The following is a 19,233-nucleotide window of genomic DNA, read 5'->3' on the forward strand; positions in this document are numbered from 1 at the left end:
ATTTTCTTCCAACTTTCTTAATCATTGGGTCTTCCCACCTTAAGGCTGGTCTTCCAGGTTTCCTTTTGGTATCTCTCAGATACCAGTTTGTAACTCTGTCCATCTGTTGTCTCTCATTCTGGCAAGATGTCATGCCCATCTTCTTTTGCTGTTGTAGATTGCTTTTATTATATCCATGAGTCCAGACTTCTTCCTGATTTCTGTGTGTCTTACGTGGTCTATTTTGTTTATATTGCACATTCTTCTTTCTATTGCATGTTGAGTTGTTCTTCAACATTTTGTTGAAGGCTATCCAAGCAGCTCTTTTTCTCCTTGCTATTTCATTTGTTATATCATTATTCATTTTTATGGACTGGCCAAGGTAGATGCATTCTTCAACTTTTTCAATGGTGTGAGATTCTAGAGTGATTGTATGATCTTTACAGTATTTGTTTTTCATCCATCTTGTTTTGTCTGGGTATATTTTCAATCCAATTTTTGGCAGTTTTGGCTTATGTTATTCAGCATTGATTCTAAGAGTTTGGGTGAGTGAGATATTAATACCACATCATCGGCAAATAATAGGATATTCAACATTTCATCATCAATGTTTATTCCATCTTTTATGTCAATTTTTTGAATGATGCTGTCCAGAGTAGATGTGAAGAGATTAGGTGACAAGACATCACCCTGACGTACTCCTCTACTTAAGTTAATTTTAATCGGGTGATTGAAAAGGGTGATATTTGTTGTGCCTTCTTTGTAGATATCTTTTATGAGCTGGATGTATGCTTTTTCTACACCTTGTTCTATTAAAGCATGGAATACTGCATTATGCTCAGCAGTGTCAAATGCCTTTGTAAAATCTATAAAAAGAAGATAAAGTGGAATCTGGTATTCTCTGCATCTTTCTGTTAGCTGAGTAATAGTTTGAATGTGATCTATTGTTGAAAAGCCTTTTTTGAAACCATCCTATTCTTTGCTGCTATTTTCGTTGATGGAGGTTTGTATTCGGTTTAGGATGACTGGCGAATATTTTATATGTGTGTGCTAATAGACAGATGGGTCTGTAGTTACTCGTGTCTTCTTTATTACCTTTTTTATGCAGAATTATGGTCTTTGATATTTTCCATTCAGTAGGTACTTTCCTTAATTGTATATATCGGGTAAACCTTTCTGCTAAAGCTTTAAAGAGTATTTGTCCACCCATTTTTAATTCATCAGATTCTATACCATCAATTCCTGGTGATTGGTCATTTTTCATATGGTGGATAGCCATTTTTACTTCTTCAGGTAGGACAGATGGTATTTCCAAATTTTCGTCTGGTGCTGGGGCTGTGATTACTTGTTTAGATGAGTAAAGTTTCTCACAAAACGATTTTACTATTTTTTCCATTTCACCTCTGTTTGTGTGTCTGTTTCCTTGGTTGTCTCTGAAGGCTGACGATAGTGGTTGTTTTAGATTTATTTCTTTTTCTAATTTTTTAGGCTACTATGGAACCTAGCTGCTTCTGTCAATTCTGTTGTTCTATATATGTTATAGTCGTCTTTGATATTCTGCCTCAGTTGTTTACAAATAATTTTATATTCTAGACCAGGGGTTCCCAACCCTATGCCCACGGGCACCATGGCACCTGCCGACTAATTTGTGTGTGTGCCCGCCGCTGTTCAACCGTGTGCCGTATAGTTTGAAATAATCACGCAACAATTCATGGCATGCTATATGACGCATGCGTTAATGACACATGACAAGTATTAAACGCATACAATGTAAAGTAGACACGCATTCGAAGTTGTTCATTCCAGTTTAAGAACTGGAATATCATCATTTCTCCTAATTATGAAGCACTGGACAATGAAATGTAATGCCAAAGATCACACTAACTTACATATATATATATATATATTTAAATTTTTATATAATGTAAACTTTTAAGTAATAAAACATTTGATTATAATGTAAACTTTGTATGTATTCATTAACAAACGAATTCAAAAAATTTGCTTGAAAAAATAGATGGTGCCCGTCACCCTATCGGTATTTTAGAATGTGCTCTAGGGAAAAAAAAGGTTGGGAACCCCTGTTCTAGACTGTTGTTTCCTGTATCTTTCAGTATTCTTTTCTTCAATAGTTCTATTGGTCTTGCTGATAGGCGTTCCCTGGTCTTAGGAGGAAGTTCATACGAGGTTCTTTCTTTGCAGTTCATTAATTGATTGTTAAAGTTTGTTAAATCTTCGTTGATGTCATTTTTTAAAATTTCCAGTCGGTTTCTTCCACATTTTTTCTAAATTCTTCTGGGTTTATCTTTTTGAGCGTTTTTTATGGTTGGACTGTGCTCGTATGCATTCTTCATTTTTTTTTGTATTTTGAAGGTGGCTCTTATTGGACGGTGGTCTGAATGAACGAATGTCGCAGTAGGTTTTCCCAATGACTTCAATAATACATATAAACATACAGAGAATAGTGCAAAGAAGAAAACAGTGAAAGTCTTAAAATATGTTTAATACTCCACAAACAAAATGAATTTAAAATTCTAATAAATTCTAAAATTCTGTATGCAAATCTGACACGACATACATGCTCAAATGAAAAATATCGAATGAGATGGTGCTTGCTCTTAAAAGCTCTCATCACGTCCCATGTTGTACGGGGATTTCCCCAATTCTCGAACCATGTTAGAGCGAGAACATGTTGTAGGAATACCATGTTATACTGGGATTATCCCCAATTCTCAAACCGTGTTAGAGTGAAACCATATGGTAGGAATACCGTGTTATAAGGGGTTATTACCTGTTCTTGGTTTAATCCTTTATCCAAGTGTAAGCAAACAAGGTCTGAAGTATTTTCATGTCTGCAAGGATATGTGCTTTGCATTATGGAATACCAAGGCAAGTGATGTGAAGCCATTAGCTTCTATATACAAGTCGCCCCAGTCCTGAAAGTAGTTCAGGCACAACTTCACTTACACTTGGATAAAGGATTAAACCAAGTATATAATTTCTTGGTATCTTTAATTTATAGTATAACCAAGTGGAAAATATTTCAACAACTATCTCTAATCCAGAGTATTTTAATAATAAGGTGTGACACCTTTTGGCTACTTGTATATGAAAATATGACTTTGGCATTATTTCAACTTTAGTATCACCTCTCGGTCTGGCTTCCATTGATGAGACCTCAATAAAGGTCGAAACCAGTCTGGGTAGCGACCCTTCCCATAATGCATAGCATTATACATGACTGCAAGGACATGTGCTTTGCATTATGGTATACCAAGGCCAGTGATATGAAGTCATTAGTTTCTATATATGAGTTGCCACCAGTCCTGAAAATACTTCAGGCACAAAGTTTGTTTGCTTACACTTGGATACAGGATTAATCCAAGTACAGCTAATCTCTTTTTACACAATTTCGAAATAATATGGCTTAGAAAACAAAAGCAATTCTATTTTTATACAGTAAATTTTGATTTATGCACTTATTTTTAAAATTTGTTTGAATTCAGTTCTGTTAAAAAGAGTATTTCCATTATAATTATCCTTTCCTAGAATGGTATATATGTACTTAAAATTGAATGTTGGAGAACCCCCCCCCTCAATGTTTTAAATATCAGGGATTGCTCTATGCTATAGAATGTACACAACTGTGCCAACAACAAAAAAATCAATTTTTGTAATTACAATTCCCCGAAATTAAGCCGACAGATGATTCGTTGTATTCACTTGCCATTGGTTCCTGGAAGCAGAAAGCATTATGGTTGTACAAACAGATTCTGGAAAAGGAGCCAACAACATGAGCAACAATTGTAATTTTTCTGCAAGCTCAGGTTGGCTTACAAAATTTCTCAAAAGATACACTCTTCATAATGTAAAAATAAAAGGAGAAGTGCATCTGCAGATGAGCCGGCAGCTAGGGAATTTCTTTCAAAACTATCCAAAATTATCGAAAATGGTGGCTACACTCCTGATCAAGTTTGGAATGCAGATGAAAACCAGCCTTTCTTGGAAAAAAATGCAAAGTAGAACTTATATAGCAAAATCAAAAAAATGTTGGTGGCTTTAAAGCAGCTAAGGATTGTGTGACTATTATTTTGCAGCAATGCTTCAGGAGATCATATATTAAAACCATTACTCATTAATCGATCCCTAAGACTGCAAGCGATGAAAAGTGGATTTTAACACGTTACCAGTGCACTGGAAGGCAAACAAAAAAAGGTTGGGTTAAAAAAAGGAATTTTTAATGAATGGTTCCATCAATGTTTTATTCAAGAAGTTAAATGGTATTTGATGAAAAAATATCTGGACTTCAAAGTTTTATTGATTATAGACAATGGTGCCTAGCCATCCTGGTTTAGAACATCCAAATGTGGAATTTTGTTTTCTGCCACCTAATACAACACTCTTAATACAACCACTAGACCAAGGTGTGATTGCTACCTTCAGTACTTACTACATAAGAAGAATATTTCAATACATTTTGGATAAATTAGATAAGGATAATTTACTGACAGTTATTGATGTGTGGAAGAAATTTTCTATTTTGGATTGCATCAAACTTGCTAAGTTGGTGTTAGCAGAATTGAAACCATCAACTTTAAATGCATGTTGGAAAGCTACTTGGCCAGAATGTGTGAAAAAGAAAAACCCTTTACCTTTGCATACAACTGAATATTCCAATATCATCAGATTAGCACATACAGTTGGAGGAGAAGGATTTGATGATTTTTCGTCTGTAGATATTGAAGAATTGATGGTTGGCAAGGCTTAGTGATGACAAAATAATAGAAGCTGTCCTTCTAATGATCCAAATACTGAATGAGCTGAACAGTTTAAACATGAACTGAAGTCATGTATGGTACGATATGAAGGAATTATACAAAGATCTAGTCAAAACAGGATCTCAACGATTAATTATAGAGTTCATGGTTAAAAAAAAAAATAATAATCCTCCAGAATTATTGAAAATTAGTGCTAATTTAGTTCCTTTTACTGAAGAAAACATTCCACCATTGCAGTATGAACAGGACGGCCAAAGTGTTTCAAGTGATGGAAGTGATTTACTTCCAGTCTCACACAAAAGAATGTAGCTACTGTCAGAAAGTGAAGGCGAATAAAATTTAACTAATAACCATATGCATGGGTGTATTTGGACCTTTTCGAATCTGTTTTATTAGTGATACGCTATTTTCTTTACAAAAGATACATATAAATATACTTTAAATAAGTATTTAAAATGAAAAATATCCCATTAAAATTAAAGATTCATTGAGTTTTATTCAGTGATTTTCATATGTTTTGTTTGAAAATAACTTATTGTTCATATCAGGTTTTCACATCTGGAACCATTCTTCTATTTTTTCATATGCACTGTATTCTTTTTTACACGGTTTTTTCTGGAACCAATCTACCGTGTAAATGGAGAACTGGGTGTATACAATTTTTCGGTATCTTTAATTTATGGTATAACCAAGTTGAAAAACTTCCAACACTAACAATGAGGGATGGAGAGGTTACTGTTCCACTATTATATAAGGCCACATCTGGACTACTTCGTGCAGATCTGGACACCAAGATTGCATAGGAATGAAGAAGTGATGGAGAATATCCAGAGGTGAGTGGCAAAGACTGTGGCATTTCAATGGAATGCTCCTTATAAGAACAGATTGATGGTCCGTGGGCTTTAAAAACTAGCTGATATGTGAAAAAGAGGAGACATAACAGAAGCATATAAGTTATTAAAGGAGTCTGTAGGATTGACACTGAAGACTTTTCTCAGTGCACGGTAGGAAGAGAGAGAGAACAAGGGGTCATCCATGGAAATAGTGTAAGAGTCTGGTTAGCAAGATGTTAAAACTAGATATTTTGGTGGGTTGCCAGAGATGGTTGTGAGTACTTCATCAGTGAATGAATTTAAGCAGAAGTACGACAGGTATCGCATGAATAATGACTACTGTGAATAATAGATCTCATGCGATGAGTCCTCTGATATAATATAATAATAACTGAAGATATATTATTTTATTAACCAATGTGACTCAGCCTAAAAAAAAACTGTCTGGCCATGTTTTAATTTTTTTAGTTCTTTTACATAATCTGGAAATCTTCTGTAGAGACCAAACACTGAACTTTTTCAAGCCGATCCAGGCCTCTAATAAGCAAGATGGTGGTCTCACCAATGCCTACAGGAACATGCCTCAATCTTCTCTACATCCTGTTATGTTTTAAATTACTCTTAAAAAAAAAGTTAACAGTGAGGAAGAAAAGATTTAAAAAAAACTCACTTAATTAAAACTGCTCTGCAAATTATTTTACCTGGTACTATTTTGAGGTAGGTCCTGCTGATCATGTAACCATGTAACAACAGCTGGGGGCACAGCATATATTTGGCACTGAAAACGTGCAACTCCTCCCTCATTTACTGAAATTGGCTGAGGTTCCAGAGTGAAAGTACCTGCCATGCCTATGAATCATAAACAGCACATTTCAATCAATTATGAAATAATCTAGTCACAAAATTCTTCAGAAATTAAAAACTCTAGATTCAGAAGCTAACAAATACTTTGTTAAACCATGCTTATCCAAGGACTAAATGCAAATCACTTTTTGAAAACTTAAATGAAAACTGGTTTCTGTATCAAAATCTTTATATAAAAATAACTAAATTCAATCAATTTAGTAATTTTAACTGCATTTCTTTACAAAAAGATTTGTATTTATAATATGTGTGCTGCTTTATCCAAATCTTTATACAACAACTATCACTTGTTTTACAATGTGAGACAGCAATGGCAACAATACATTTCCCAAAAGAAAGGATCCTGCCAAGAAACATAGCTTATTTAATGATTTTCTTTATCTCACACTGCAAACCTGATTTATCTCATATTGCAAAACCTTTTGCGATGGCTTTGCTATATGAGATGAAGCAAAACCTTGCTTTACCTTTTTTCATTACAAGGCAAAATTTATAATTAGGCAGCATAACATTAACAATCTCATGACTTAATTGGCTTTTGTTTTCCCTTTCACTTCTAAATTTGTTTTGAAATTTAGATATTGCCATCATTCTGTTAACCATGTTGAGGCCCTGAAGATGTTCTTTCTGACAATCCATATTTACAATGTTAAAACAAGTATTTTAAAAATTATAAATATGAAAAGATTAATCTTTTCAAATGAATCTTTCTGAATGATTTTATTAGTAATTATTGTAGTTAAGTATAATAAAGCTTTGTTTTAATTATGTTTAACTTTTAATTTGGAAGATCTTGAATTTTTAATTAAGAAATGTCTTAAACACTGGTGTCCTTGCCATTCTCTGAGATAACATTAAAGTTCACTAGATCATCTTACCAAAACAAAGTCCTGTCTTATTATGTAATTGTAAGAAAGATCTCACTTCACTCCTTTTTACTTTTGATAATATGCAAATCTATGGTCAGGATCACATTTCCATTTTTAGGCCAACTTATACCTCTAATCTTTCCTGGCACAAATACAAATCACATCCAGTCTTAAAAAAAGTACCTCTTCTGTGAAATGGAATAATGTTCTTACATTTGAATAATATACCAATATTTTATAATATACTGTGTAGAGATGATACATATGATTAGCCCTCCGCCCCCCCCCCCCCTCTTTACAACCTCATTCGATTTTCTCATATATGAATTTCTGTATTTGTAATTTTTTAATGAGCATTTAAAGATATTGCCTAAAAATACAAACTCCTGTTGGTCAACAATCATACATAAAGCCACTGAACAAACTTATTTATTCTGTTTACCTCCATTCTTTGAAAGTCTTCCCCAAATAATTTCCTCTGATTACATTGCCAGCTCTTCAAGAAACAGCAACAAAAATTCTTTTTTGTAACCACTTGCTCATACATGGATTTAGGAATTCACGTTTAAATTTAGAAATTTAAATGTGCAGATAATTATATAGATACTACAAGCTAATAACTGTTAGCAGAACATAATGACCAGTCACATAGATGACTGATTTGCATGACATACATGCCAGATGATTGAATAGAATAACTTAACTGGCTATAATATAAATATGCCTTCATGAATGGATAGAAAAGAAATTCCTGGAGATGAAAAAATAACCGGCACTAAAAGTTTCAAAATGTCAAAGGTTTCTGAAACATTTTTGAAAAATTATTTTGCTTACTCCTTAAACAGAATCAAGAATATTTACTCCCTAAAGTTGCAAAAGTTTCTAATTTTTTCTTTATGCTGGGCAAAGTTTTGATTTCAAAAAATAAAAAATCATTATCTCAAGGTCTTTCACATGACTCGCCTTAAAATGAAAAATGAGGTATTATTTTTTAATTTTTTTATTTTATTTTTATTTTAATTATAAAAAATATTAATTATTAATATTTTTTATTAATATAAAAAATATTATTATTTTTTAATTTATTTATTTATGTTAAATCTTAGCAATACAGTGGAGAAAACTGATGAGGGCCAATAAATTCAATTATCAAGATATTACTATGCTAACAAAGTTATACTCCATTAGCATAGTAATACCCTGATAATTGAATTTACTTGCCCTCATTAGTTTTCTCCGCTGTATTGTTAAGATTTAAGTAATAAAAAAAAAAATTTTTAATTAAAAAAATAATACCTCATTTTTCCTTTTAAGGTGAGTGAAAGACCTTGAGGTAATGCTTTATTTTTTTTTATTATTATTATTTCAGAAACAGGGCAGTTAATGATGGAGTCACTTAAGAACCAAAACAAGATAAACGTGGAGGAAGAGCATAGTTTTTAAGGAATGCAGAGAACCAGACTTGTAACAAAATGTTCAATCTCACATTTTTGTGAGGCATCTTGTTATAATAAGCATTGACCTCAATACTATATGAAGAAGGATGGGTGAGCAATTTGGGATTTAGCTGATCAAATTGCATTCTATATTGACTTAAAAGAAAAGACAATATCATCACTGTCTTTAGTTTTAAAAAGACAATGATGAGATTGGTATTAATGCCAATTTAAAGAGGCCTGTGAAATTCTAATCAACCACCCTAATCTTAACAATAACTATGATCCAAAATTCTGAAGAGTATGGATGGCACATAATCTTTTGTTCTAAGAGTTCATTATAAATTATAATTTGGATTGGAACACTCCAGGATGTTAGCCTTAATATAACAAACACTTATGTTAAATTATTTATTAGGCCATCACTATTGCTATATTAAAAGATATTATGAATTTGTTCTCTGACAATGTTATAAAGAGAAATACGATATAGCTTTGATGTAGATTTTTTTCTCACTAGAGGTCAGGCCAACTGAATAACAGTTGATCAAATCATTGCTGCTTTGGCATACTGTTTCAAATATAGTGTAGTATAATGTAATGTGTGTACTCCAGATGACCTTAATATGAAGGCCAAAACATTCGGAAATTAAAGTAATTATTCTTAACACAGTTGTAGTTTCCATAATTTATCAAACTGAATGCTGATCATCATATTAACATTAAAGGAAAGGAAGAACTGTGTTTTGCATGCACTGAAACTGATAAGGTTCTCTAAAGCAGTGCTTCCCAAACTTCTGGATGTGAGGGCCCCCTATGGAAAAATTAAAATATTTCACGGCCTCCCCCTCGAAAAAAAATCGTAATAGAGACATATTATTATAATATTTATTGTATTTATATTCAATACAAAACATGCACAGCGAATATTGCAAAAATCAAATGCAAATATTACATTTTTAGCATCTTACAGGTGTACACATTTGACATGGCACATTATCTCAGATTTTTATATAGATATTGTTATTGTACATTTGCATATTGTACACAAGCACATGAAATGTAAGACGATTAGTAATATAATAGAAAGAATTAAAAATATAAAAGAAGGTTAATAACAATTCAATGTGATGAATGTATTTCAATACTGCTACACAAAAAGTCAATATCTGGTGAAATATTTGAAATGGCTATTCTTAGATTTCTTTCCAATTCTTCCATTGATAAGCAGGACCTATGTTTATTTTTAATTACCAATAACGATGGAACAGCATTTTCATCGTTATTTACATTTCAACGCATTTACATACCTTTACATACGTAAAGGTATGTAAATGCGAAAGGAATTAAAATATTTAAGGCTGTGTTTGCTAATGAAGGACATTCTTTTTGTCGTCGAATCCAAAATTCGGATAAATCACTGTTAAGAAATTCTGATTCGAGAGTTGAATCTGCTCTCATATCAATTAGTGCAGTATTAACAGTGTAGTATTAACAAAAGATCGCATGACCGAAAGATAAAAGCATAGCTGACAATTGAGTTGAAATGCAAACTCTCTTCAACCTAATTCCATATGTGAAACTGCCATAACATTCACTATATATATATTTTTCTTAGTTTTAACGCGTTTACAAATTTTAACAAGTTCAATTGAATTTTATTGCTGCCTTGCAGAAATCGAACTTGCACACATCTAATTAATAACAATAGTTTTTAGTTAGATACTGTGTTTGTCGGTGCAACATGGTTTTGCTTGAGTCTATATAGCATAGTTTCTGTATGAGGAGACATGTGATTCATTAATTAGTGTCGTTTTTATCTCAGTTGTCTCTAATTGCACTATTTGTTGAGAAATATATTACACAGACTGCTCATACCTTATTCACTGACATAATAAAAGTACTTGTTTTTCTTGCCTCTGCAGTATAGTGACTGTTGGTTAACAGTCACTATAATTGAGTTACTATCGCCACTGCAATTGAGTTACTATCGCCCCACGTGAACTTGTTTAAGCTATTTTTCATGTATGAAGTATATGCGAAACTTTTATTGGTAACGGAAAACTAGCTCGGATGACAGTGATAATATAAAACGAGTTTTGATATGTATATAAAGTCAATATCTACAGTCGCCTGATTATGAACACATGATGAAATGGACAGGAAGATTTGGAGCTTTCCCAGAGAGCATTTAAAGTAAATACAATTAACCACTGCTCTGAAATGAAACTTATATGAATAAGCATCTATTTACTAATATTCATTAAGCGCCGAAATACACAGGAAGCAAAGTTTGTGAACCAACACCAATGTGTACATTTTTCCATTAAAATATAAAAAATAACAAAAAAAAAATAAGAAATAATAAAAGTTAAATATGTTTCTTTTAAGATAAAAAAAATCTACTTAGTCTTGAAACATTTTAAATTTGTGTTCATTATTTCACGGCCCCCAAGGGGGCCACGGCCCACAGTTTGGGAAGATCTGCTCTAAAGCTTATTGAAGAATGGTTTGGAAATCAGAATTTAGGCTTGCAAATGTTGCTTTGTGAGTTGTGGTGGTTTGTTTGATGCAAAGTTTGTCTGTCAAGCGAGGAGAAATGTGGTGTATCATCATAATTGAAACTGTATTGGACTGGTGGTCAACTAGAGCAGGTTACTCATCTATAGAGGAATGAAGGTGGGTGAGAGGACAGAACCTTGTAGGAACCCAGCATTAGTTGCATAGTTAGAGGATAAGGATCCTTTCCCATCACACACAACATGCATCCAGTAAAAAAACTGACAACCCAGTTGCAGAAGTTATGGGACAGTTCCCATCATTTGGTCCCATCAATATGCCCGTATGCCAGACCCGAATGAAAGCATTGGAGATATCCAGTACACTTGGGATTTGCCAAACTTTTTCAAGGTACTTACCCAGAGTCGCGTGACATATCAGCAGTTCCCAAGTTGAATGGCATTAGCGAATTCATAGTGGCAGTCATTTATTAGTTGACTACTTTCGAGGTAGTGTAAGAGTTGGGTGGTGATAGTTCTCTCCATTATTTTGGAGAGGACCGAGGTGAAAGATTGGGTGACAGTTTGATGGTAAGGATTCTGTCACCCTTCTTGGGAATAGGTTGGGCACTGGTTAATTTCCAGAGTGGAGTAAGAGAGCATAAAAAGGTGACAATTGAATTCAACCATGGAGTGCACAAGACAATTTGGAGGAATGTTGTCAGGGTCAGAGTACTTTTTGGTATCTAATTTGTATGCAATTTTTGTGATCCCTTCCTAGTGAAAGGTCAGAGGAGGCACTGAGTGTTGGGTGTTTGGAATGGTTTTGAAACATCTAACAAAATCATTCATGCAGGTATTTGAGGAAAAGCAAGATGCCAGGAGATTGGCTTTCTCTGTGGATGATGATGCAATAGACCCATCTGGGTGCAGTAATGGTGGGAGCAGTGTTGTGAAAAAGTTGTGGCTAACTGCTTGGCAACCAAAATGTGCAGCTGTCATTTGGATACGGTGCAAGTTTCCTGCTTTTGGCTCTTTGGAACAGTTTTTGATACAATGATGATATGCTTGCAGCTGTTTTGGGCTTTGGTGTAAGCAATGAGACAAGGAGTTCTTGATGATAGCAGACTGCAGTATGCTTAGTTCTTCATTTGTACAGCCTTGGTGCATTTTTTGAAAATGAAGACTTACTTAGGGGATGGGAATTTAGCATAGAATGGGGAATATATGCTTCCATTCCAGAGACAATTACTTCAATGACGAATTCAGTGCATCTGCTTTTGTTGGAAAGCCAAAAGCAATAATCCAACCATGGGAATGAGGCAGAGAAATCTCTGAGATCATCCCATTTGGCATTCTTATAATACGACAACTCATGGTTGAGAATGAGTATGTGGGTGTTGTTCAGTGAGGGAAGAAATAAGCACAACGTTGTGTTCTGAATTACCTAAGTGAGATACAACCTTCACAAGGATATCTGGAGGGATCAATAGTAAGGAAGAGGTTCTGATTGTTTGGAATTATCTGATACTCTGGTGAACATGTGTAAAATTTGCATATAGTCATTTGTGATAGCAACTGTCTCAGCATCTCTACCTGCATGGTAGAGAGAAGGAAAGGCAGTTGGTATCGTGAATGTTAAAATTGCTGAGAAAGATAATTTCACTGCTAGAAAAGCTGGACTGAAGGACATGCACTGACTTTCAAGAGAGGAAGTTTGGAGTGGTTGATGGCATTGGAGGAGAAGGGGGGAAGAGATAGACAGCATGTGAATATAAAACAGTACAGCAGGGAGATTTTCAATCAAAGTAAATTGTGATTAGGAGATTCTAAGTTGAATACTATGGTATGTAAGAGCAAAACATATGCATATCTTACAGTGATAGAACTAGATGTAGTGTTTGTGTTCAGTGATTCTTATTTTGGCTGTCATCCTGTTTGGCCGTAACAGGACAGTTTATTGCTGCATGATATTTACATGGCATCAGACACTTAGCTGGTCTAGGTACTGTGGCTGGTCTTTGGAAGGCAGATAACGGTTGTCAATGTTTTTATATGGTCTGCAAGTAGTTATTATAAGGTTGCATCTTTTGCAGATTTCTGTTAGTTTTTCTGAAATGTCACGGATTAGAATGGTAACAAATTTGGTGTAATTTCTTTTCCGGAGGGGAAGGGGAGTGCAGTTTGGAGGTTTTAATATTTTTGGGATTTGGCAAGAATTGTGCTCACTGGTGAATTTGTTCAAGTTTAGTGGTGAGGGCATTAATATTGGAGGTGATCAATTTCGCCCTGTTGAACAGGGTTTTAATAATTTCATACAGTTTGGAGAAGGATAGGGAACTGTTGGTAAATGTATCTGTGTGTGTGTGTTTTTTGTAAACATAATGCCAAGGATCCATCAGGTTGGCATATAATCAAGGTGTCTAAGGGGGAAGACTTTTTTTTTATATAGCTTTTCATATATATATATATTCAGGTCAACTGAATCCTATAGATTGACCTTAATTGACCTTCAATTAAGGTCATCATCTGGAGTACACACACGCGCGCACACACACACACACACACACAGAGACAAGTTACATTACATTTCACACAGTATGCTAAAGAGACAGTGATTTGATCAACGGTTATTCTACTGGCCTAAAATCTAGAGAAAAATTAGATTAAATTGAATTTAAATAAATTAAATAAAATAACTACATCAAAGCTATATTCTATTTAAGACAGCATCAAGGAAAATTTTTTTCCTATAGATAGTTTTATTACAGCAAAAATTATGTCCTAATTTAATATGAGAATTGTTATATTAGATTTAAGATCTTGGATTACCTATAGTCCTATTTATAATTAACTCTTAGGGAGAAAGGTTATGTGGGTAGAATATGTACTTTCCATATTCCTGGGAATTTTAGACCATCATTATTGTTAAGATTAGGGTGGTAGTTGATAAGAATTTCACAGGCCTCCTTAAATTTACGTTCATGCAACGTTTTGGTGTGATGTAAGCAACAAGTGCTTTTCCAGTCAATTCTATATACAGTATTCAGGGCATGATCAGATAGGCCAGCTTCACACCATGGTTATTAAATTTAAAGTGCCACTTTTTGTCTGATAAGAATTGTGCATCCATTCTCCTATATAGGGCAAATTACAGATGCAGTGGATCCTTGGATGAGGTGAGCAAGTTTTTTAATTTTGCAGGAGGTTTAAAGGTGGCTTTAAGGTTGTATTTCTGTAGTATTCTGTTTATTTTATCTGATATCCCTTTAATGTATGGAATGGTTACAGTTTTATTGTAGTTTAATTTATTTTTAAGTGAGGTCTTGTAAAGAATTTTGTTGATAGTATTTTGGCTGTAGCCATTTTTTGGAAGGTATTGCTGATAACTTTTAATTTATCTTTTAGTGCTTGTTCATTGGGGCAAATCTTCAAAGCCCTGTGTTTTAGTGTGTTACTGACGTTTAGTTTTTGTTTTGGGTGGTGGTAGGAGTTTGTGTATATGTTGGCCAGTATGTGTAGGTAAACAATGAAAGGAAAGACTGGCAGAAAGAAGACATGTGACAAGTGTATCTAGATACATGTCTTTGCTTGCATAAATCTTGCAATCAAAGACGTGCATCTTTGCTTGCATAAAAAATTTCTCTAATTCTCCTACTCAGCTTTATTTATCTTTTTATACTCTACTCCAGCCATCTGGAATTCAACATTCTGACCAGCCAGACCTTAACCACCCAACACAAAAACTATTTATCATTAATACACTAACAAAAAAAAAAAAAAAAAAAAAAAAAAAAAAAAAAAAAAAAAAGGGCTTTAACACACTAAAAAAACAGGGCTTTGAAGATTTGCGCCAATGAACAAGCACTAAAAGATGAATTAAAAGTTATCAGCAATACCTTCCAAAAAATGGCTACAGTCAAAATACTATCAACAAAATTCTTTACAAGACCTCACTTAAAAATAAACTAGACTACAATAAAACTGTAACTATTCCATACATTAAAGGGATATCAGATAAAATAAACAGAATACTACAGAAATAAAATTAAAAAACTTGCTCAACTCATCCAAGGATCCACTTCCTCTGCTGGCCCACCCTGGAGTATACCGTATTCACTGCACCTGTAATTTGCCCAACATAGAAGAAAGGAAGCACAATTCTTATCAGACAAAAAATGGCACTTTAAATTTAATAACTATGGTGAAGCTGGCCTGTCTGATCGTGCCCTAAATACTTTACATAGAACTGACTGGAAAAGCACTTGTTGTTACATCACACCAAAACGTTGCATGAACGTAAATTTAAGGAGGCCTGTGAAATTCTTATCAACTACCACCCTAATCTTAACAAAAATGATGGTCTAAAATTCCCAGGAATATGGAAAGTACATATTCTACCCACATAACCTTTCGCCCTAAGAGTTAATTATAAATAGGACTATAGGTAATCCAGGATCTTAAATCTAATATAACAATTCTCATGTTAAACTAAGACATCATTTTTACTATAACAAAACTATCTATAGGAAAAAAATTTTCCTTGATGCTGTCTTAAATAGAATATAACTTTGATGTAGTTATTTTATTTCATTTATTTAAATTCAATTTAATCTAATTTTTCTCTAGATGTCAGGCCAGTAGGATAACCGTTGATCAAATCATTGTCTCTTTAGCATACTGTGTGAAATGTAATATAGCTTGTCTCTCTCTCTCTCTCTCTCTCTCTCTCTATATATATATATATATATATATATATATATATATATATATATATAATATACGTATACTCCAGGTGATGACCTTAATATGAAGGTCAAAATGTCGGGGAATTAAAATTATTATTTCTAACATGGTTTTAGAGTCCATAATTTGTCTAAAATGAATGCTGATCACTGTGTAACACTAAAGGAAATGGATCCTAGTGTACTAGTTAATAAAATGTGTTAGGAAGGAGTTAAGGGCTCAGAGCTGTGTGACAAAATGGAGAACACAATACAAAGCAAAGCCAAACCACATGTCTTTGCTGGACAGAGATTAAGGTTTTTTCCTTCAAAGTTCATGGATGAGTTTGCTGGGGGGGGAGGAGATGAGCTATTACTGGCATCACCCAGGAATATGGAAAGTACATATTCTACCCACATAACCTTTCGCCCTAAGAGTTAATTATAAATAGGACTATAGGTAATCCAGGATCTTAAATCTAATATAACAATTCTCATGTTAAACTAAGACATCATTTTTACTATAACAAAACTATCTATAGGAAAAAAATTTTCCTTGATGCTGTCTTAAATAGAATATAACTTTGATGTAGTTATTTTATTTCATTTATTTAAATTCAATTTAATCTAATTTTTCTCTAGATGTCAGGCCAGTAGGATAACCGTTGATCAAATCATTGTCTCTTTAGCATACTGTGTGAAATGTAATATAGCTTGTCTCTCTCTCTCTCTCTCTCTCTCTCTCTCTCTATATATATATATATATATATATATATATATATATATATATATAATATACGTATACTCCAGGTGATGACCTTAATATGAAGGTCAAAATGTCGGGGAATTAAAATTATTATTTCTAACATGGTTTTAGAGTCCATAATTTGTCTAAAATGAATGCTGATCACTGTGTAACACTAAAGGAAATGGATCCTAGTGTACTAGTTAATAAAATGTGTTAGGAAGGAGTTAAGGGCTCAGAGCTGTGTGACAAAATGGAGAACACAATACAAAGCAAAGCCAAACCACATGTCTTTGCTGGACAGAGATTAAGGTTTTTTCCTTCAAAGTTCATGGATGAGTTTGCTGGGGGGGGAGGAGATGAGCTATTACTGGCATCTTTATTTGTTTATAAATTTTCCTTGCCAAACAAAATAGCCCAAGGTAATGGTGAACATGCGTGAGATATCAATAAGTTATTATGCTTGGATAAGAAAAAGCTGCTAAAATGTTCTTTATTTTTTTTAAACTTCTGCAAGTCTGACCTACATAGAAGATAACAAAAAAACGTGCAATTATGTTGCTGACCCAAAGCCAAATGTTACATTTTTACTAACTAGAGATGTCACATTTCTGATTTGAATAACTTTAATTTAGCTCAACTCATTCCACCCAAAAATTTGAAATTTATCTTTCAATTGGAGAATGAAGGAAAGTTACCATTTCTTGATGTACAGATTCATAAACCATCAAAGAATGGATTCCCACACAAGCTTACCAAAAGACCACTCACACTAGATGTTATTCCTCATCTCTTCATCATCTATCCATCACAAATAGGAATCATTCACACCTTAAATAAGACATGCAGTCTGCTCAAAAGATGAAATACAGAAAAAGGAACTTCGGTGTTCCTTTTTGGATGCTCGATACCAGAATGTTTTGGCAATCCATTTGTCTTCAATGGGTATTCATCCAAAAAATATAATTTTCTAATCATTCTGTGGTAATGTAGGAATCAGAATCATAGTCAACAAAACGATCTATTGTTACATCTCAACTATCTCCAAAGTCTCCAACTGAATAATGTCCATAGCTTTAAACTCCGAGCCAAAAGCAACCTATAACTTGTACCTATGTATCACTGATTCAAATGAAAATTGCAAGAATGCATTCTACAAATCAACTGTCAGGATATTTCTGCAATGTCCTAACAATCCCCAAAACAAGCATAGACATTTTAATGCACAAATAGGATTAGAAGTTTCAGGAATTACTAAAAATATAGGACTCACAAGAATACAACAAATGAAACGGATATCTTCTAGTTGAACTATGCTCATAATTATCAATTTACAGAGGAAATTTCCACACAAATCTGAAAGAAAATGGACTTGGAAACATTCAAATGGAACAAGATCACACACAAATCATATTTTAATCAATGGAAAGTGGGTGAGAACAGCTCAAAATTTCAGTATTGCACAATTCATAAATGAAGCAGCAGCAGCAAAACTTTAGCCACCAAGATTATCTTTTCAAATGAAATGGGTAACATTAACTATTGAAGAATTGATAAATAAATGCAATGACATTAAACAGCAATACAGGAATCAGATGACAACCTAAATATGCAGCTAAATAAACTAAATGATCAAGTATATATGGCCTTTCAAAATGACTAGAAAACCATCAAGGCTATCTGTCAGAAATTAATACTATATCAAAATACCCATAAAACTAGAGAAATAATAGCTAATTTCTTATACACTAAAGAAAGGAAGCTCAAAAGATTAAAGAATAAGACACAAAATAGCAAGATACTCAAAGGAACTTTTTAAAAAAAAAATCAACTCTTACAAGGGTTGTTCGATAAGTCCGTGCAAAAATGAAGAAAACAATTTTTTTGGGACAAACATTTATTTTTCAACAGTCTCCTTTGAGTTCTATACACTTAGTCCTACGATGCTCCAGTTTTTTGATCCCGTCCATATAGTATGATTTGTCCACCTATTCAAAATAGGCAGTTGTTTCAGCAATCACCTCATCGTTTGATGATGAAAATCTCTTTCCTGCCAGCATTTTTTCATGTTAGGAAACAGATAGTAGTCCAAGGGAGTCAAATCTGGAGAATGGGGGGGGGGGGGGGGGGGGCAAAAGGACTTCGTAACATGAATCGAACAATTTTGCAACAGTTCACACGTTGACACTTTTGATCCAGTGTGAGCAAACATGGCACCCATCTTGCAGATAGTTTTCTCATATGTAAATGTTCATGTACGAGGTCATTTGAGATGCCTACTGCCTTAGCAATTTCACACACCTTCACTCTTCTATCATCCATCACCATATTATGGATTTTTTCAATAATTTCTGGAGTAATGACTTCAACAGTGTGTCCAGAACGTTCAGCATCACCAGAACGTCAGTGTCACTCGAAAGTTACTAAACCACTTATAAACCGTTCTAATCGAAGGTGCAGACTCACCATAATGTTTATCAAGTTTAGCTTTGGTTTTCTGAGCAATT

At 33.7% G+C, this 19,233-nt stretch overlaps 1 protein-coding gene across 1 annotated transcript in view; it reads right to left on the bottom strand.

Moving 5' to 3' along the window:
- The window catches only part of LOC150093808 (protogenin-like), a 497,946-nt gene that overhangs the window by 406,325 nt on the left and 72,388 nt on the right, over positions 1-19,233 (bottom strand). The window contains exon 4 of the mRNA XM_090412521.1: positions 6,292-6,439. Coding sequence (XP_090268647.1) covers positions 6,292-6,439 — 148 coding nt within the window. The remainder of the gene's footprint in view (positions 1-6,291; positions 6,440-19,233) is intronic.

This window comes from Typopeltis vanoorti, chromosome 23 (genome assembly GCF_054136105.1).
Source record: "Typopeltis vanoorti isolate ZY-2024b chromosome 23, IOZ_Tvanoo_1.0, whole genome shotgun sequence".
Lineage (NCBI taxonomy): Eukaryota > Metazoa > Arthropoda > Arachnida > Uropygi > Thelyphonidae > Typopeltis > Typopeltis vanoorti.